Source organism: Megalops cyprinoides, chromosome 2, assembly GCF_013368585.1.
Source record: "Megalops cyprinoides isolate fMegCyp1 chromosome 2, fMegCyp1.pri, whole genome shotgun sequence".
NCBI lineage: Eukaryota > Metazoa > Chordata > Actinopteri > Elopiformes > Megalopidae > Megalops > Megalops cyprinoides.
Window position 1 is genome coordinate 63,706,154 of NC_050584.1, and position 21,344 is coordinate 63,727,497.

At 43.9% G+C, this 21,344-nt stretch overlaps 1 protein-coding gene across 1 annotated transcript; it reads left to right on the forward strand.

Moving 5' to 3' along the window:
- Nucleotides 1-459: 459 nt before the first annotated feature.
- actr3b (actin related protein 3B) lies at nt 460-15,451 on the forward strand. The gene is made up of 12 exons (XM_036521285.1): nt 460-655; nt 1,787-1,842; nt 2,498-2,622; nt 3,081-3,191; nt 3,518-3,613; nt 4,071-4,178; nt 6,209-6,352; nt 8,139-8,312; nt 9,004-9,096; nt 12,085-12,210; nt 13,755-13,838; nt 14,541-15,451. The coding sequence occupies exons 1-12, from the start codon at nt 612-614 to the stop codon at nt 14,634-14,636; spliced, it is 1,257 nt and encodes a 418-aa protein (XP_036377178.1). The 5' UTR covers nt 460-611; the 3' UTR covers nt 14,637-15,451.
- The last annotated feature ends 5,893 nt before the right edge of the window (nt 15,452-21,344 follow it).

Below are 21,344 nucleotides of genomic sequence, written 5' to 3' on the forward strand. Positions count from 1 at the left end.
GGTTAGCTGATCGCGGGCGCAGCGCGGAACGCGGCGTCCAAGTGACTTATCCCAGAATCTGCAGCATCAGCACAGCGTCACGTCCCAGAACACAGTGTATGAAAGCGCCGTGCCGCGCATGGTTCAGCTCCGATCTATTTTTATTATGTGAGGGATCATCTGGCAGGTCGGGTATCATAAAGTCACCAGGGTGAGCGATCCAGGTGAATTAAAGATCCGGTGAGTCTGCGAGGGGGCTGAGCAGCAGGACACCGCCCCCCACCCCCCCACAAAAAAAAACTCCATTGTGCTGGCGCACTCGCCGTTGCTATGGAGACAGCATTCCCCGTTTGATTCGAGAACATCCGGCAAATGCGTTCGGAATGTGTTTTCTATTTTTTCTCTTTTGCCTTTGACTCGGGAAGCAGTGGCACTGTCAGACGAAATAACGGTGCATGCGTGATTAAGCACAGCTGCACAATACCGAATCGGTACTTATGCAGTTAGCCAGTTAGGTGCAAGTTAAAAGTTTATCGATACATTTAGCTGCTGTCGCGCATACCGGCTGTCGCTAGCTCGTTTAGCATTGGCAATTCATGTGCTTTTAGGGGTCCTCTCCGTCATCCCAGAGCATGGCAGTGCCATTACCTCCTTGCGTGATTGACTGTGGAACTGGGTGAGTTTGTTTATTTTGGTGCGCTAGCTAGTTTGCTTGCTAGCCGAAGTCAGCTTTGCGCCCTGCGAAATTGCATTGCTCAAGCTACATTTTCATCGTCAACACACTGCTAGCAACCAGCTGCTCTGCTCGTGCAGAGCCAAGACACGGCAATGTTGATACATTGCACAAAAATAGAACAGACTGTGCTATCTAGGCAGACCTAGCAAATATATCTAATACCTGTCAGTGTACTAATACCAGGTAATAGGCGGTTTTTAACACTTAGATGGAGACAATCATTTGCAATGATGGGACATGTATTTGCTTGGTAGCGCGTATGACAGGCAGTTAGTTATGATCATTTAGTTCTGGAAATCGATTTTAATGATTTTAATAATTTGGGATTGTTGCAATGGTGGTTACCTTGCTAACTTGCCAACTCTTATTTGGGTTTGAGCACACAACATGAACAGGCCAACGTTAGTTAGTTAGACTGTTACTTAAAACGGAATAAGCAAGTTATGAACTTTATAATTCTGCTTCAAAGGGAAACAGCATTCATTGTAATAAAACTATGTATTAGTTGTTCAATTCCTGTGGACTACTGTACACTCATTGTTCGTCTCCTTTTTTTTTTGTTAAAAATGAGGTCAAAGAAAAAAAGAAAAGAGAAAAAATATTGTGCCAGATATGTCATAGGGATGGAGCTGTGCTGTAGCCAGCAAAATTATTTTGCGCAGTTGTTAGCGTGTAGGAAACACGTTTTCCGCGCAGATTACATTCATTTACTGCCTAATCGTGTGCTGTACCTGGCAGATGTAAGGCGTGCATTGATCAGGAGAACCACGCCTCTCTTCGCGAACACTGAGTGCTTTAAGTTTTCATAATGAGATGTTCACCCCGAAGGTAACGCCAGTATAGACCAGGTCGCTTTAATTAACTGCAGCATGTGGGAGAGATCACTTTGCCAGATTAGTTTGTGTAGGGGAAACAACTTCGCCAGAACCACTTTTCTAATTATGGTAATAAATCTTTGAATAGAGTAATTAACATTTGTTTATTTTTTTTACTGAGTGCATGCACTTGAATATGATGTATGGACATTGTTAATGTGTTTTGTGTATAATTATTCATTTTTTTCACGTACAGATACACTAAGATTGGATATGCTGGTAACACAGAACCTCAATTTATCATGCCCTCATGTGAGTATAATAACATAATAAAATAATATAATAATATAATAAAAACACTTGCAGTTTTATGACTCTTAAAAATAACTATTACTGTCCAGCATGTATGTTTGTTTATAACGAACCGAGTCCTTTACAACATAGGGAGACTGAACAAAATGAGGCCAGGATTATTTGACCAGTGCACATGTTCAATAGCCAATTGCAGAAAACAAGCAACGCCTGACCAGCCGTTAAAAGTATGTCGTTCAGTTACTTGTTAGCATTTACATACACGTTGCCTTGGGGGGGGGGGGGGGGGGGGGGGAAGGAAAATGGACATCTGCAAAATCATACCTGCACCTGAGGATGTATTATGTGAACTGTAAACAGCACTTTTCCTAACATGTAGCCCTGCCGCTATGTTTGTATGCATTAATATGCAATTACATGGAGTCTGGAGTCCGATTTAACATGGAGTCCGGTTTCCTGGGGTCAGGGCAGAGGAGCCAAGTGATTGTAGCAGAAAATATCAAACGTTTGGTTGCATTTTCGGTTTCCCCACTATCACACGCTGGAGGCAGCGTTTAGGCAGGAATACATTTAGCAAATGTTGGCTGGAGGGGAGGCAGGCCAGATTTTCGAAGCACCGAAGAGTGTTTTTTTTTTTTTTTTTTTGCAATTTCAGGCATTGCAGTCAGAGAGACGGCCGGAGTGGGAGACCAGGCCCAGAGGCGACTGGTGCGGGGAGTGGATGATCTGGACTTCTTCATAGGCGACGAAGCTATTGATAAGCCCAACTATGCAACCAAGGTGAGGTACTCTCAATGCGTCAATGCATCACTTTGTTATGCGTTACCATTTAATAACTGACAGAAGAAGCTGGTTAGTGATGTGCAGCAGCAGATAATTTTTTTTAGTTCATGGGTATGCTTGTTTGGCCTAGAGGTTTGTAGTAATTTGGTTACGGACTAAAATAGATTTGACCTACAAAAAAGTCACTGACATACCCATATTTTGAAGTTTTTAATAAGGCCTTAACCCTCTGATTCAAAAGTTTTCAGCGCTAAAAAAAGGGATATTCAGATGAGTAGCAACATCATCAACACGAAAATTAAGGGCATGTTTCCACAACAGGAAATGCTGAAGTTCTTGCACGTAACTTTCACATCTTTGTCCTAATGTTTCACATCGAGTCTTGAGTTCAAAGAGAGAAGCCTTTTCTACCCCAGTTGTTATCCATCCAATCATATGTCTCTGTTGCTTTGCAGTGGCCAATCAGACACGGCATCATTGAAGACTGGGATATGATGGAAAAGTTCATGGAACAAGTGATATTCAAGTACCTGCGAGCTGAGCCAGAAGACCATAACTTTCTCATGGTATTACACAAAGACAGTTCTCATACAGTGGACTAGTCAAACAACATTACTACTGCAAACTGTTAATTCTACTGTCTTACTTCTCTGTATGAATAAACATGCAGGTAATATGCCATTTGGTTGAAATGCATCTGAATGCTCCATTGTGGCAGCTGTTTAATGTAATAATTTTCATTTTTCAAGTTGTTTAAATTGAAAAGAGATGCTCCATGTGTAAAGTCATTGCAAGTTTTACTCAAACCCCTGAGAAATTCATTGTGGTTTTGGTATTTCATAAAGAAATTACAGAGTTTCAAACTGTGTTTGAATAACTTTTGTGTGTTCAGACAGAACCTCCGCTCAACACTCCTGAAAACCGCGAGTATCTGGCAGAAATTATGTTTGAGACCTTTAATGTTCCTGGGTTGTACATTGCTGTACAGGTACATAGATTTACGTTACTACCCATAATTATTTGCCTTTGTTTCGTCTTATCACTTGGGATATCTTATGTTTTTACATATTTATCCATTTGTGTAACAAGATACTTACAGTAGCAATTGAAGGTAGCTATCCGACAACTTTCTACTACAACTAGTAAGTGTGCAACAGCAGTGCCCCACCTTAGACGCCTTAACCTCACATACCCCACTCTCTAACCACTATAGCACACTGCTGTGGTCTCACAGAGGAGCAGTCATATGAGCATATTAGGATATGTAGTTTTTATAAAATAATAAATTTTCCCACCTATCTGGGAGTGTTGTTAGCGTGGTCTGACACTGTTGCTCGTTTAAATTGAATGGATACACTGATGTTCTGTTGTACTGGAAGTTGCTCTGGATAAGAGTGTCTGCTAACTGCTTGCAATGTAATATGTAATGTTTTATCTCTCCTGAGGCGGTTTTGGCCTTGGCCGCTTCCTGGACCTCCAGGCAGGTGGGAGAGCGGACGCTGACAGGGATTGTGATTGACAGCGGAGATGGAGTCACTCACGCCATACCCGTGGTAAGGGCAGCTCTCTGCTCGCATGTGTGGGAGTTTCCCCTGGATATTAACGTGCCTGTGGAGAGAATACACATTCACTGAAATAACACCGCTGCCCATGTGCGGTTTCAGGCCACGGAGCTGTCAGTCACTGACGTCATCGCAGTTTGAACCCCTGTACCTGTATATGGGAATTGAACAGGTGTCAAATTTTTATGGCGGTCGGATTGAGTTTCTCTGCATCGTTTCCTGATTGAGCAAAGCGTCTGTTAAATGCTTAATCTGTTAAAATATTTGGACAAAGTCCATCATTCCCCTAAAATTTTTCTGATGTTTCTAGAGGAAACGTGCATGGGATTACCCAAGAATTCTTGGGATAACCTAAAATGGGCACTGACCCAGGCAGCTCAAGCCATTGTCCTGAAATGACCATGACTGTTAAGTTTGCTGAAATGCCACAAGGCAGTTCTTTCCCAGTTGACTATTCAGATTATAAATCCGTCAGACTGAGTGGCACACTGTCAGGAAACAGAAGCCCATTCCAGCCCAGGCTGAAGGTTATCAGAGAACGTGTAGAGGAGGACAGGCCTTTACGGGATTAAGCATTGTAAACAGCCCAGCAATCTGTCAGGACGTGCCCTCCTATGACAATAAAATGGGGTGTGGCCAGGGTGTTGGGTGTGCCCTCTGAAGCCCCTGTGCGTGTGGACGTGCCCCCTTCCCCACCCGCCTCTGTGGTGTTTTGTTCAGATGTAGTACTTCTCATGTTACCTGAGTAGCTAGTCGGTTATTGCCCCTTACCGCCATGCCCTCTCTTTCTTTTGCCCTCCTTGGGGCTTGTGGTTAGCTGGTCATAGCAAAACCCTGCTCAGTTTCAGCACTATTTTCAAGCTGTGAAAAGTGATATTGGCACCCTAAACAGAGTTTAACAAAACTGTGTGTGTGTTTGTGTATGTTTGCTGTAGTTGTCCTTAACCACAGGGTTATTGCATGCTTACTGTAGTGGGTTATGAGAGTCCTTGATGTTCAGACAGTGTAAATGTTATTCATTGTACTATTGTGCTGTAATTATACTGTTATTATAATATAATACTGTACAATGTTGGTTTGCCCTTGTCTGTAGTATATCTGTAGTAGGTGCAATATACCTGTGGTAGCTATAGCATAGCCGCAGTGACTGTAGTATACCTGTAGCAGCTGTAGTAGGTGCAGTATAGCTGTAGAGGCTGCAGTATAACTATAGAACTGTAGTATAGCTGTTGTAGGTGCAGTATAGCTGTAGAGGCTGCAGTATAGCTATAAAACTGTAGTATAGCTGTAGTAGCTTCAGTATGCTTGTAGTAGCTTTAGTATAGCTGTAGTATCTGTATTATGGCTGTAGTGGCTGTAGTATAGATGTAGTAACTGTATTATGGCTGTAGTGGCTGTAGTATAGCTGTAGTAGCTGTAGTATAGCTGTAGTATCTGTAGTATAGCTGTAGTAGCTGTAGTGACTGTAGTATACCTGTAGTAGCTTTAGTATAGCTGTAGTATCTGTATTATAGCTGTAGTAGCTTCAGTATGCTTGTAGTAGCTTTAGTATAGCTGTAGTATCTGTATTATGGCTGTAGTGGCTGTAGTATAGCTGTAGTAACTGTATTATGGCTGTAGTAGCTGTAGTATAGTTGTAGTATCTGTAGTATAGCTGTAGTAGCTGTATTATAGCTGTAGTATCTGTAGTATAGCTGTAGTGATTGTAGTATATCTGTAGTAGCTTTAGTATAGCTGTAGTATCTGTATTATAGCTGTAGTAGCAGTAGTATAGCTGTAGTAACTGTAGTATACCTGTAGTAACAGTAGTATAGCTGTAGTATACCTGTAGTAGCTGTAGTATAGCTGTAGTAGCAGTAGTATCTGTAGTATAGCTGTAGTAGCAGTAGTATCTGTAGTATAGCTGTAGTATAGCTGTAGTAGCTGTAGTATAGCTGTAGTAGCAGTAGTATCTGTAGTATAGCTGTAGTAGCTGTAGTACGCACAGCTGTGGCAGTGTTCTATGTTTCTCCCTCTCTCAGGCTGAAGGCTACGTCATCGGAAGCTGCATTAAGCACATCCCCATAGCGGGCAGAGACATAACCTACTTTATACAGCAGCTGCTGAGAGAGAGGGAGATAGGGATTCCACCAGAGCAGTCCCTGGAGACCGCAAAGGCAGTCAAGGTAGAGTTTACCACGCAGGCGCGTACGCGCACGCACACACACACACACACACACACACACACACACACACACACACACAGAGTCAGTGTGTGAAATACCCGGTGGCGATCGGGGGGGTCCCCCCTACCCATGCCTGCCAACATTTAGGTTTCAACATGCGGGAGGTTTTTTCAGTGGGGGGCAGGGGGAGGGGGGTTTGATAGTAAATAAATAATTTATGTAGTGTCTGGATTGTATTTCACAGACGATCTGCCAACTTTGGTAACGTCAAACAAACATACAAAACCTATGAATCCGTGTATGGTGTTTATTCATGATAAAGTTTGCCATGCAAATTACGGGAGTTTCCCGGGAGAAACAACAAAACGGGAGGGTGCTGGGAGATGGCCTTGGAACACGGGAGAAACCCGGGAAAAACCGGAGTGTTGGCAGGTATGCCCCTACCTAGTTCTCCAGTGTTATGCTGGAGTCTTACACAGACTCAATACGCAATATACAAGATTTCATTGATGTAAGCCAAGGCAATCAAGTAGGCTATACACACTTTGCACACGCATCACCAAGGCTTATATTGTTAACAATAAGGCCACTCACACAACTACACAACCACGCAACAACTATGCCCTTCAAGCAAATACATTATTTTGTGTTTATTTTTCATACAAAGTGGGATGTAATGTCAGCCCTATGTTGGAGACGATGCAGAAATTTGCTGTGATTTCAAAACCAGATTACTCGATAAGTTCTGCTGTTTATTTTGATATGCGGTACGTTGTGAAGCAGTAGGGACTTCATGATTTCAACCGAGAAACAGGAGTGTGAAAATAGGTGAAGAAATTAGTAAAGATATTACTTTGCAGAAGTTTGATCTGTCTGTTTGAGCTGTATGCAGATTGTAACTATGATTTAAATTTGATGTAAATTCAAAATTATTTTTGTCACCAACACTTCGTCGCATAGGCAAGCAACTAGCATAGTTAGCGATGAATACTTTGTGAGCAATTCACCCAAGAAGAAGGGATGTGAATTTGGATGCAGGCTGCGTCTGTCGGGCTTTAAGGGTTAAAAGACATTTTTAGTGACAACTGCAAGTGACAAATAATTTTTTAAAGATTTTTCCAGAGAACCCCCCCAAAATGTTGCTGTTGAGACTTTCAGGGGGTGTCGTTCAGGGGGTCTCAGACCCTCCGAGACCCCCGGTATTTCGCACCCTGCAGACAGTGCTTCCACACCCTTACAGACACCTCCAGGGAGAAATAGGCTGATACATACAAGCACTGACACACACACCAAAGACACTGCTACAAAGACATTACTACAATTGTTATCCTCATATTCATACACATGGATTTAAGGGAATCTGGGAAGCTGTGTGGAATAGTGGCTAATCCAGACCCATATCCAGGAGGTCGCACGTTTAAATCTTAGGTGGTACACAGCGCTGTGACTAGTTGCACCCTGAGGAAGGCTATGTGGGTTGTGTCAACAAATGTCTGGTTGCATAAATGAAAGGTTTGGAAAGTGAAGCCATGCAAATGTCCCTGGGTAACAGTAACTACCAAAAGAACTTATTATGTAAATCACACTTTAATCTTGTAAAGCTTTTGTTATTAGAATGGCAGTAATTGGCTACATGGGATGCCAGTTCCTGATTCCTCAGGATCTGTGGTCACACAGCTGTCTGCGTTTTACCCCCCAGTCATGCCTCCATCTGTCAGAGACATTCATTATTATGCAGGAAATCAATTTTCCGATTTTTTTTTTGTTTGTTTGTTTATTTTCCTAGGAGAGATACTGCTATATCTGCCCTGACATCGTGAAGGAATTTACTAAATACGACTCCGATCCGGGGAAATGGATCAAGAAGTACAGGGGTGTTAATTCCATCAGCAAAAATGAATTTCTTATCGACGTTGGATATGAACGCTTCCTTGGACCAGAAATATTCTTTCATCCAGAGGTAAAATTTTTTCATATGAGGGTTTTTACTTTTTTAGGCTATAGTGTCCTCCTAGTGGAGTTGAGTGGAACTGCAGTTACATGGCATGTGTTTTTAAATTACGTTGATTTAGCAGACGCTCTTAGCCAGTGACACTTCCAGCACAAGAGAACAGAAGTGTACCCATTCAAGTTTTATTTTTTATCCTTTAGAGATACCCTGTGAGTTGCGCTGCAGAGGTTTTGTATAGCACACTTTTGCTGTGTCCAGCAATAAGATCTAAACATGGACATTAGCGCATGAGCTGGAATTACACCTGTGAAAGACAGTAACAGCAATGTGGTGTAGTCAATAACACCCAGGGTTTGTAACCGAAAGGTTGCTGTTTCAAATCCCAGCTGGAGGACTGCTTTGGAACCCTTGGGCGAGGTACTTGACCCAGAATTGCCTCAGAAAATTGTAACCAGCTAAATGTAATGTAAATGTTACGTCATGTAAAATCATGGTCATACTCTGAATGCATCCCTATTTTTTGGAACTGTGAGTCCTTTACCTTCATTCCTTGATTAGTGTGATGTGAATACACACTCAAATCTATTTAAAGAGCCATATTCACTATAAGCTTGATGTCATTGAATAAAACATGTATTGGAATCGTGCAGTATGAAGTGCACCTTCATGAGAACTGACATAAGCAGTTTGTCTTTTGCAGTTTGCCAACCCTGACTTCATGCAGCCCATTTCCGACGTAGTGGACGAGGTCATTCAGAACTGTCCGATAGATGTCAGGAGACCACTGTACAAGGTACAGCTTGCACCCGGTAGACACCCGTTCACTCTGACCTCCTCAGGGAATTTAAGTGGCTGAGCTGAAAAAAAATTACACGGAGACCAGTGTGAACGTTTGGCTTAAGTGGTTACACAGCAATTCTTCTAACCCAGAAGTTGCCAGTTTGGTTCATAGGGGGCGCTGTTGTTCATCGAGCAGAGTACTTAACCTGTGCTGCTTCGGCAAATACCCAGCTGTATGAATGGATGGTGGGTGTGTAAGGTCTGTATGACGCACTGGTCAGGGTGTAATGATGTAATAATGGCCGTGTGTGCTCTCCTTATTTGTCCGGGAGGGGGGAGGGCTGTTCTGTGTCAGTGGTGTGCATTTCAGTGAGAGGTGAAACTCAATAGTCCTAATCACTTGGGCTCAGAGAATATGATCCTATTAGGAGGGGTTTGAAGCTAAAACGCCCGGAAGTCTGGAAGTCAGCAACAGCAGTTGATGGTCATTTTCAATCAATCCATCAATCTGTCTGGTATATTAATAAAGAAAACAGTGACCCAGGATTATTTTTGATCGAATGTAATCAATTGATCGAGTTTTTAAAAATATATTTCTACATGTTGTTTTATTCATTAAAAAATAAAACCTTGTCTGTGAGTTGAGAGTTCTGGCTTAAGGCTTATTTTTAATCACTGTTTAGTTTGTTGTAATCTGTTTGGTCGTCAGTCCTTCCTCAGTCTAATCAGTGTGAAAGCTTGTTATGAAAAGTGAAATAATTGCTCCGTAGATTAACAAGTATATTAATTAAAAGCTGCCTACACTTTGATAATGAAAAACATTCTTAATTGCAGTTCATTTTAGACAAAACTGAAGAATGTTCTTAGTAAATTAGGTATTTTGCTTCTGCACTTCACCAAGTGTGGAAAAAAATGTAAAACCCCACAACAAGACTGTTTCATGTGCCCACGCGGTCCTTGATTGCAATGCTGATTGCAAGTGTAGGCGCAATGCCTTTTACGAGGGCTAGGGGGCAGTGTGTACCTTACCCAGAGTCATCCTGTACAGATGAGTATGGGTCGGTGTGAAGGCAGGGGAGCGTCTTGCTCCCTGAGATGAAGATTTCACAGATTACTGAGGATTACTAATATGACAGCACTGTGCATTTCCCTTGCACTTGTTCTCACAGTCTACCAACAGGGAATTTTACACTTTTTCTTCACGCTATTTTTTTTTTTTTTTTTGTGGGTTTACCCTCCCCTCAAACGCAGCCCTCAGTTAAGGTTAATTACTGTACCACATGTCTTTGTCAGCAGTCCAGTTTGACTCAAGTATATCCAAAGTCTTACGTTTCCCAGCGCCACTTGTGTATTTTTCCCTTATTATCCATGCCAAATTGTTTTAAAAATTGTTTTGAAAAAAACTAAATTGCTTTTTTGTGGCACGATCTGACCCTTCTGTTGTTAAGAGCAATGTGTGAAGGCATATTTGATTGATTGATTGATTGCTTGCACTTTGAGTGACATCACAGGGCCGACTGCATACTAGCAGTGGGCCTGAACCAGGACAAAGAGTAAAGAGGGTCAGTCCTGTGACTTATCAGGCCTTCCCTAAATCCTCATGGCTGAGAACCGTGAACACCTGGCCACCTGGAAGAACGACACGAGCTGAACAGCTGAACAATTCAATTAAGCAATCACTTACTGGTATGAAAATTCAATTAGGCCATTACCATCTGGTATGAAACCAAAACGGGGGAGACGTTGCATTTCCCCAGGGGTGGCCAGACACGTCACCTTTCAGTAAAGGCCTGGGAAATTTAATCACCCCAGAAGCCAATCATCGCGGACCGTCAGAATTACGCCCGATCAATATTCCCTCCGATACCCCCGGGCGGGCGTAAACAATGAAAAGTGGTGTCTGAGGCACGATGAAAACGTCTCGTTCTGAAATGAAAACATCTGATGGCTGTTGATCTGCCCTTTAATCTCTGGGTCTGGCTCAGAATGCAAGGGGGGGGTTGCTGGCGTTGCATTTATAAAATGCAAAGCAAAATCTTTTCTATTTTCCCTTCTTTTTATCTTCCCCCCCTCGGCACAACATCAAATTCCATTCAAAACGCCCTGATAAGTTTCCTTTGAAATGAAGGATTTAACCTAACCCCTGCGCCCCCCCCCCACGGCACAAGATCCATCTCCAATCCCCTGCCGTCGGCGGCTGTCAATATTCAATTCCACTGAAAGAACAGCAAGCCCCACCCCCAGCTGTCACCTCTCTGGAGGCTTCCCTCCGGATCCCGCTGGCGTGCTCCGTTTTACAAATGGGCACGTTTGCGCTTCCCCCCTCTGAATGTTAAACAAAATGATGGACACATCATGCACTGTCACAGAGCTCCCCAAAAGTATTTAATAAAGACAAAGGGAATGATGGTTCTTTTTTTATAAGTTAAACAACTTTTTTTTGAGTTAAAGAATTTTTGGCACCTCGTGTCTGTATGTGGCCATGCGTCGTTTCACTTTGAGAAGTCTTGAATGTGTTTATGAATCTGTTTTGATGTGGGTATGAATGTACTGAAGGATGATAGCCTGACTGAGAGTCAGGCTTTAATTTCAGATTGTACGGAGAATCAGAGTAATTGTTTTGTCATCTGTTAGTTTTTTTTTTGTCTCCTGCTGTTTATTGTGGTTTAAAAATGGATTGACCACCAGGGACAGCAGTGCAGTTTCGTGCTTTGAAGTTGCTGGTTGATATTTAAAATCACAGCATGTGTGAGTGGTGTGTGGGGGGGGGGGGGGGGGTGGACTGATAATATAAATAAATTGTTATGCTTTGCAGGGCTCTTGGGCGCTCCTGTGTCCTGATCGGTAGTACTCTGAGTTTGCCTTCAATTTTTGTTCATTGAGAAACATTTTGGCACTGATCTAGTAGGGATTTCATGCTCGTATATTGGAGTAATTGAATGTTGGCTCTCTTGTCTTGGAACCGGCAGTACCATGGCTGTTCTGGGTTTGTGTGTTGCAGAATATCGTGCTGTCTGGCGGCTCCACCATGTTCAGGGACTTTGGGCGTCGACTTCAGCGAGATCTGAAACGCGTGGTGGACGCACGCCTGAGGCTGAGCGAGGAGCTCAGTGGCGGGAGGATAAAGGTACACCTCCTCGTCTTCCTCGTCCTCTTCTTCCTCCATGGACTGATTCACTCTGCCATGAAATGACCTGCAGAGGGAGGCGTTATGAGAATTGAAGTCCCCCAGCCAGGTAGAACAATGCCTCAGCCTTTGGCTCTGGACTTCATTTCCCATAGAGAAAGGTTCTGTGAGAAGAGTTTTCTCGGGCCTTACTGGCTGAATTGGACCCAGCCTTGTTTCTCTACTATGGGTGGTGTTAAAAGGGGACTGGCGTTTGTGGTGAGAGAGTGTCCAATACTGGGAAATTCTAAGCATGAGCTCCACTTTCATTGGTCAAAGTGTAAGTCTGCCTTGAGGGCCATTCACTGGTATTAGATACTATTCTAGTACTACTGGGACTCATATACCTACCAGAATTGTCCATAGATGTAGTGAAACTGGACGTGCTGAACAGGAGCAACACTGCCAATTTGCCCCTGTGAAAAATTCATCTTACTGGTTCCTCATTAGGGCTTTGAAGGGTTGTACTGTGTGTGCACACTGTAAGCCACTTTCAGACAAGTGAATGAGGCTCAGATAGGCTTCATATAATCAAATGAAAGATGTTATCTCCCACAATAGTGTGCCATTTTTTGTTCATGATGTCTGTAGGAGATAGTTTTAATATGCTGTGATTGCTTATAAGACCCAGAGAGACAGAAGTGAGATGGTTTGCTGCTTAAATTGATGTTATTGTAACAACCAGAGGGCGTAGACTGGCATGGTGTGATACATTCATGATTGTATCGCACAGAGAGAGAGAGAGAAGACTGTGGGGGTGTGCTACTTAAATGGATGTGACTGTGTGAAAGTGAGAAGATGAAGAGGGTGTGATAGTGAAATGCATGTGACTGTAATTCGCAGACAGAGCAGACTTAAATGAATGTGACTGTACGAGAGAGAGAGAGAGAGAGAGAGAGAGAGAGAGGGAGGGAGAAAAAGAGGAGAGAGAGAGAGAGAGAGAGAGGAGAGAGAGAGAAAGAGGAGAGAGAGAGAGAGAGAGAGAGAGGGAGAGAAAGAGGAGAGAGAGAGAGAGAGAGAGGAGAGAGAGAGAGAGAGGGAGAGAAAGAGGAGAGAGGGAGAGAAAGAGGAGAGAGAGAGAGAGAGAGAGAGAGGAGAGAGAGAGAGAGGGAGAGAAAGAGGAGAGAGAGAGAGGGAGAGAAAGAGGAGAGAGAGAGAGAGAGAGAGAGGAGAGAGAGAGAGAGGGAGAGAAAGCGGAGAGAGAGAGAGGGAGAGAAAGAGGAGAGAGAGAGAGAGAGAGAGAGAGGAGAAAGAGAGAGAGGGGGAGAAAGAGGAGAGAGAGAGAGAGAGAGAGAGAGAGAGAGAGAGAGAGAGAGAGAGAGAGAGAGGGGACAAAGACGTGATACTTAAATCAACGTGATTAAGACAAAGAGAGACCAGACTGAGATGGTGTGCTACATTCGTGTGATTGTATGACGCAGAGAGAAGACACAGATGGTGTGATAGTAAATGGATCTAACTGTAGACAGAGCAGACCTGAAGGTTCTTCCCGTTCGATTCTGCAGCCCAAGCCGATGGAGGTGCAGGTGATCACTCATCATATGCAGCGCTACGCCGTGTGGTTCGGGGGCTCCATGCTGGCGTCCACCGTGAGTCTCGTCACTCCACAGGGGTGACAGTTCCTCTTTTAGATCCAAGTTTTATGTTGCTGCGGCGATCCCTCAGCAACACTCACTGAACTCCAAAAACAAGCATTTCAGATGTGTCATTTCAAAAGATCCTGCCCCACATTTTCTACAGACTCTACAGAAAAAAAAAAGTCGGACCCACGTTAGCGCCATGTCACCATGTTATGAAATGTTACGCACTGTACATATTTCATTCATTTCAGATAGAAATTGTTGTGCTGGAAAAATAACGCATTCTCTAATTTGTTATTCAAGGGTTGACTCCCATCCCTGAACTCTGATTTGCAACAGAGTACTAAGATTAAAGCAGGTCGGAGTCAGATGCTGGCACTAAAGAGCCTTTTTCAAAGTAGGGCTCAGTGTGGTGGCAGTGTAGCATCGTGGTTAAGGAGCAGGCCTCACAACCGAAAGGTTGCCGGTTCGATTCCCCACAGGGGCACTGTTGCTGTACCCTTGGGCAAGGTACTTAACCCACAATTGGTTGAGTAAATATCCAGCTGTATGAATGGATAACAAAGTAAAAAGAGTGTCTTATAAAATGCCAATAATGTAATGGCTGGTGCGTTCTCATCCCTTTATGGTGTCTGTGGTTAACCACACGTGCCTGTTTGTTCCTCTTTTACCCCAATCTGCCCCCCCACCCCCACCCTGTGCCCCTCACAGCCTGAGTTCTTCCACGTGTGCCACACCAAGAAGGACTATGAGGAGTACGGCCCCAGCATCTGCCGCCATAACCCCGTGTTCGGAGTGATGTCGTAAGGCCCTGGGCGGGACCAGCTCTGTGGGGCCCTCCCCCGGCCACTCACCCGCAGTAGAACACACTCAACATTAGCGTTCAGATAGCAGCTACGGAGGGGTAACCAAACGCCCTCGAACCCGGAGTGGGGGAAACCGAGACTTAACACTGGAAGCATTGCAGGTAAAGCCATACACTGGATGACTGTTTTCGAGGATTAGGCGAGCGCTGGGTGGGGGGTAGGGTGGGGTGGTGAGGGAGTGCTTTTGGTCCGACCACCTGCGGTGCTCTGCCCTTAACTTTGAGTAACATTTCTCTTGTCTTTGTGTAGTTCTCACAGAACATCGCCGGTCTCGCCGTCATTGAATCTACCCCAAAAAATACTATGACTAGAAAACAAATTAGCGTAATGTTTATCCTGAATTCAGTGGTTGTAGTAAAGGGCAAAGCATATTGGGACTAGATCGAATACACCCTCCCCATCTCTCCCTTTGGCTTGCCTTGAGTTCCCCTACAGTAGAGCTTGTCTGTCTGCATTGTTTCAGAGTTTAGTATTACTCTCTAATTACACAACATATGAACACGGGCATCCAAAGCTAGTTTTATAACAGCCCGCATCGGAAAATCTACAAAACTTTAAGCTTTCAAAATTGTATATATGATTATATATATAAATACGTACATATATATCTTATAACAAAGTATTTGAGAATTAGTTTATATTTGTATGAAAGATAATAGTTTATCATAATCTGGAATTAGTTGCTGGATGGCGTGCAGTACTGAACTGAGTTAAAAGGAGTGCATAGGTTTCAGTGCAAAAAATGCACCGAGGTGTGGGCCGTTTCATTAGGTTAAGTAATTTAATAAACTATATTATTTTTCATCCATGGTTTGCAGAAAAAATGGACTGATCTTAATGTGAAATAACACAGTATAATAATAAATATAGTCATATTTATTGCCTGAAACATGTATTATTTATATTTTATTTATTGAACTACTGTGTACTATGGTAGGACCCTGAGAGTAAATTATTATTTAAGGAATTGTGTTGGCTGGTGAGAATAAGAAACTGCTGTATCGAGGTAATGTCAATAAAGGCACTTTTCACCTTTGTCTTCTCCTCGTTGTCTCATTTTCTAAGGGCAGGATTAAATCAGCCAATAAGCTCAGTGTAACGATCACAAAATGCTAAGGAAGACACCGACAAAGTTCTCTGGGGGTTACTCATAAGCGGCTGGGTTTTTCCACAGCCAGAGAGACTGAGTTGGCCCTGTTTCAGTATTTTAGGATTGTGGGTCAACAGGGAGCTGTTGACATTAGCGGGAAAGCTGGAAACGCCTTGGTGTCCTCCTCTGTCTCTGATTTGCATATTGTTGAGGTGATTCATGAAACAGAATTGGGGCAAAGAAAAGCACGGAAGATGCCGACTTAAATCACTCCAGTAAGACAGGTGGCGATGTGAACAACATTTCATATGAGGATCACGGTGTTGTTCTTGCAACACTGCCTCTTGATAAGGCGTTGATTTGTCATTTCATCTTTCCAGATTGTGTGTTCATAATGAGAACTACCTCAGTGTTTCAATCCTACTCCTGGAGGCCCACTGTCCTGCATATCTTCTATCTATCCTTGCTCCAAACACACCTGATTAGTGTGATTAACATGCCCTTGTTTAAATCAGGTGTGCTCAGCTAATCAAAAGTGCCAGTGTATGAGTCAGGTAGGAAGAGCAGGGAAAGATGTTAAACGTGCTGGACAGTGGGCCTCCAGGAGCAGGATTGAAAAACGCTGAACTACCTGACGATTCGCCTCTGTGTGCTTGTGGTAGTGGCTAAAGCACCGGAGCAGAAGTGGCAGTATTCCTGTGCTGTTAGAGGTGCAAGTTGTGTTGTGGTCGACAGACCTGTAGGCTTTGTTTCACTGGTTTCTTGTTGCCCACTTAAGAGTTAACCACAAGCTCGATTGCAGAAACTTGGTGTCAGTTACACAGAAACAGGAAAGAACATAGCTTACTTTGATGGGAAATACATGTTGCTACACCACATTTCCCAAAGTTGAAAATGGTTGAAATTGTTCTGTAGACATTTTGAAGGAGTCACTTGATTTCTCCTTGACCTTAGAGGCGCAAGTTGCGTTGTGGTCGACAGACCAGTAGGCTTTGTTTCATTGGTTCTTGTGTCAGGCAAAAGAGCTCAGTGCAAGTTTGATCACAGCAACATGGTGTCAGTTACACCAGAAACAGAATAGAACATACCTTGCTTTGATGGGAAGTGCATGGTGCCACACCACATGTCTTCAAGGGTGAACTTTGAAAGTTGAAATTGTGTAGAGAGGATATTTTGAAGCAGCGGCTGAATTGTTCCTCAACTGTGTACTGGCCATTTTTGGGGCCACAATGAACATCCCTCTCTTTCTTTATTAGGATGAATTTTCTTTCTCACGTGTAGATATTTTCACTAGATTCGATAAAATCAAGAAAATCTGAATTTACACTGTGATGCAGTGGTCAGGTGGGCAGGGGGAGGTTGGGGGAGTTATGATCATTCTGAACGTCAGAGGAGTACTACGTGTATGTTAAATCACATTATAGTCATTTAGCAGATGCTCTAATCCACAGCAATTACAGGAGCAGTTACAAGTTTATTTACATGTTATCCATTTATACATATTTACTCAGGCAATTCTGGAGTAAGGACCTTGCCCAAGGGTACAAAAGCACTGCCTCAGCGGGGAAATCGAACCAGCAACTTTGCGATTACAAGCCCTCATCCTTACCACCATGCTGCGATGCTTCCATGTCCCAGGTGCTGCCTATGTCCTGGTGTCACGGTTGATTCTGTCATTTTGATGAGGTTGCATGGGGATTCTCATACAAACTATGACGGACAGTGGTCTGTCAGATAGTTCACCTCACAGAGACAGACACATTGTGAAAACCTGCCTGCCTGCCTATGTGGCTCCCGGGAGAAGGAGAATGCACCTCCTCTGCTCCCACACGTACAGGCAACTCAGGAGAGCCCAATCCCTGACTCTGCACACACGTCATGCTGCATTAATGCCTCATAGCCTGGGGATCCTCTGCCAATCCCACATCCAGAGAATGTCCTCTCTCTGACCTTGGAGAAGCTTCTTTGGATGGGGCTGGCAGGGGGCAGTAAGGGAAGTCCTGAGTTTTGACATTGAGCTCAATGTTAAGCCCTCACAAGAGTGAGAGGAGCCACCAGGGGCGTTGAGTTTTGATGTCGAGCTCAATGTTAAGTCCACACATGAGTCAGAGGAGTCTCGAGTTCTGACACTGAGCTCGATGTTAAGTCCCCACAAGTCAGAGGATCCATCAGGGGTTCGGAGTTTCAATATTGAGCTCAATGTCAAGTCCACACAGGAGTGAGAGGAACCTTCAGGGCTCCTCAGTTTTGACGTTGGGCTCAAATTTTAAGTCCACACTAGAGTTGGAGCGTCCGTCAGGGGTTGGAGTTTCGATGTGAAGCTCAATGTTAACTCCCCTCAGGAGTGGCACTGCTCTTGGTGCCATTTTCTCACTTCTCCTCTGTTACCAAGGTCACTCCACATTAAAAGAGAATGTAGGATATCGGGATTTCCTGAAATATTACGTCACATCATTGTCATTCAGCAGACAGTCTTACCCAGTACAACTCACACATGTTACAATTTTTTTGGTTTATAAAACTGGACATTTTGCGGAGGCAATTCTGGGTTAAATACCAAGGGTACAGCAACAGTGACCCAGCAGGGAAGCCCTGCTCCTTACCACTATGACTGAAACAAAAAGGTCACCTGAATATAAGTGTGCTCCGGTAGCTGTGCAAAAGTACAATGATACCTCTTAAAATGCTAAGGGGAGCAGATGTACTCCCGAGAGGAGTCAGTAAGTTGCTATTATGAAACCTGTGCTGTAGGGGCAGTGATATCTTCTCGGATGAGCGAACAGGTGAAAGAAAGCAGGCAAAGGTGTCCCAGCTCCCTGAGGTACAGCTACTTGTGTGATCCGACTGTCAATTTAACTACGCTAAGCTTTTCGTCCTCGTAAAACAATTTTTCGTCAGACCCATCCTGGACCCGGTCCTGGGAAGGTCAGGAAACAGGAGCATGTCCAAACAGGGGTCAGCTCTACAAGTGCAGGGAGCTGTGCCACCTGTTGGTCTGGGTGCAAATTGCCCTGCAGCCAAAAGGATCATGGATGACGTGGCCTGCTGGGATGTGAGAGGCAACCCTCTAACAACAGGCCGGAAAGGGGGGGGGGGGATAAAAATCTATGATGCGCTAGAGGTAGTGGCATGTCTGATGAGTGGGAAGCCGGGCCCATGAGGGGTGGGGGGTGGAAGGGGGGGGGGTGGAAGCGGAGATGGAGAGCAGTCGCATCTGAATACGGCGAAACGCTCGGAGCATGAAATGAGATGGACACGGCCGCTGTGCGTTCGCCCGAGAGGATAAAACCGAGATAAAACCAATACAAAAGGCAGCGAAGGAGGAATTAAAAAGATAACAATGCGTGTTTCTCGGTATGGGGAGAGACTGTGCGTCCTGGGAGAATCGCGGGTTTGCTGGATGCTGATGGTTACGTATGCCTCCTGGCATGCCGCATACATTGTCGAGGGTTTTCTATTCTGCATCACGTTTGTCAGAACCTAAATGCTGTATTACATCAGGGATACCTAAGAGACCACATGCTCGCAGCTTAGGGAATTTGTCATGCAGAACTGGTGTTAGTGCACATGCAGTACAATTGGTTTGTGTGTGTGTGTGTGCGTGTGTGTGTGTGTGTGTGTGTTCATGTCTGGGTCGACCGAATAACTGCAGAAGACTTGTTCCAGGAAACGAGACCCTGTCAGATGACCCTGGCTCTCAGTCACTGGGCCATCGATCTATCTAGAGAAAGGGAAGGAAGTAGTTGTAGGATGCGATCATTGGACAATCCAGTGATCCATGGGAGCCTCAGTGTTGTAACCCAGACTCCTCTGAATATGCGATATGATACCATCACTATAATAGAACTTGCTGCAATCAGCAAAGGTAGCTACACTCAGGATGGACCGTACTGAAGCACAAGCATTCTCCTTCAAGTGGGTTAGCGTTCAGTCCACAGGTAGGAAACATATTGAGGCTATTATGGAAATTCTGGGAAAACATCTGGGTTGCCAGGCTAGGCATTTGTGTTTTAAATGGGTTTGTGGAAACAGAATGGGTCATTGGGTCTGGGTATGGATTCTTTAAAGGGTGTAACCTCAAACTGCAAATGTGCCTGGATTAACCCAAGCACAGGTAACAGGCACACTATGAGACAATGTGACCAAATTTCTATCTTAGGACCGTACCACTCAGAAACACACCTGATGATGTAAATTATGTGAAATAATCTGTTTATAGACCTCAGCCAGTTTTTGCTATGTGGGATCTGTGACCCTAAAATTTGCCTTGTGCAATATTTTTTTCCCAAGATTCAAAGCAAAATGAGTAGACAGGGGGAAGGTGGGGTGGCAACATTTCGGCAGCGGCCCCTGAAGAGATGGAAAGGGCTGTGTCAGTAGGGTTGCCAGATAGGACTTAGCTCCTAGTTCTAGGGGATTTTTAAAAATTAATGAGGAACTTTTCAGAAGAAAAAAATTCGAGAGGAGATACAAGGAAAAAGTCTCGGAAAAAAGTTTTTTGAGTGTATTTTAAACAAGGTGCCTTACACGAGTCACGCAGCACTGGTATTCAGTTCGTCAGTCATAAGTGTGGTCCCGCTTTCATCTCTGAATGCTGTGTGATCTTGACACTAAAAATTCAGTCAAATAAAGCTGACAGATAATATATAAAATATAACTAATACATTTTTCATGTATCCCGAAAGATTAGGTGTACCATATAAACTGTTCTAATCATTTCCACAATGTTACATGTAATACTAAATGTTGTATGATGTAGCACATGCCATATTTTAGAATAATGGTAATGGTACACTTTATTGATCCCCGTGGGGAAATTCGTTTTCTGCATTTGACCCATCTGAAGCAGTGGGAAGCCGCAGTGTAGCACCCGGGGACCAACTCCAGTTCTTTTGTCAGTACCTTGGTCAAGGGCACTGACAGGAGTATTAACCCTAACATGTTCATGTCTTTTACATACAAACCCATGCAATCACAGGGAGAACATGCAAACTCCACACAGAAAGGACCTGGGACGGCAGGTGACAATGATTAATATGCTTTCAGGTGAATGTAGAGTCGTTTGACACATGTTGAAGTGAGTGATGAAAAAATAAGCATTTAACATGTCATGCTGTAGTATGTTACCTTGTCATTGAGGGTATGTGGTGTGACCCTCCGGTCTGTGGATCTGGGGTCAGTGATCTCTACTGTGAAGAGATGGGATATTTCAAGTGAAGCCCTCTCCCTACATCCTGGGACAGTGAGTAGCTTTCCAGGTATTTTCTTTAGGGGCACCCGTGCCTGTTCCAAACAAGAGTTATTTCTCAGGGCAGTGAGTTGGGGCACTAACTGCCACAGGTTAAGGACCGTGACTCCATTTCTAGCCTTTAGGCAAAGTAAATACTGTAAAGGAAACCTTGTGAGGTAGTGAGAGGGAAGGTCAGAGTTTTTGGGAGCTGCTTCCTACTCTGACTGCTAGCAGTTTTCTCTTAGCAGCTGTGAAATCAGAGGCGATTACAGCCAATAAAGCATAGAGCAGATATCAACACAAATGTATAGAAAATAAGTTTGGACACT

Excerpts from the sequence above, each read along its gene's own strand:
- actr3b (XM_036521285.1), top strand. The coding sequence starts at position 612 with ATGGCAGTGCCATTACCTCCTTGCGTGATTGACTGTGGAACTGG. Across the intron at positions 3,614-4,070 it reads GGTTGTACATTGCTGTACAG|GCGGTTTTGGCCTTGGCCGC; the intron begins GTACATAGATTT and ends ATCTCTCCTGAG. Across the intron at positions 12,211-13,754 it reads TCAGTGGCGGGAGGATAAAG|CCCAAGCCGATGGAGGTGCA; the intron begins GTACACCTCCTC and ends TCGATTCTGCAG.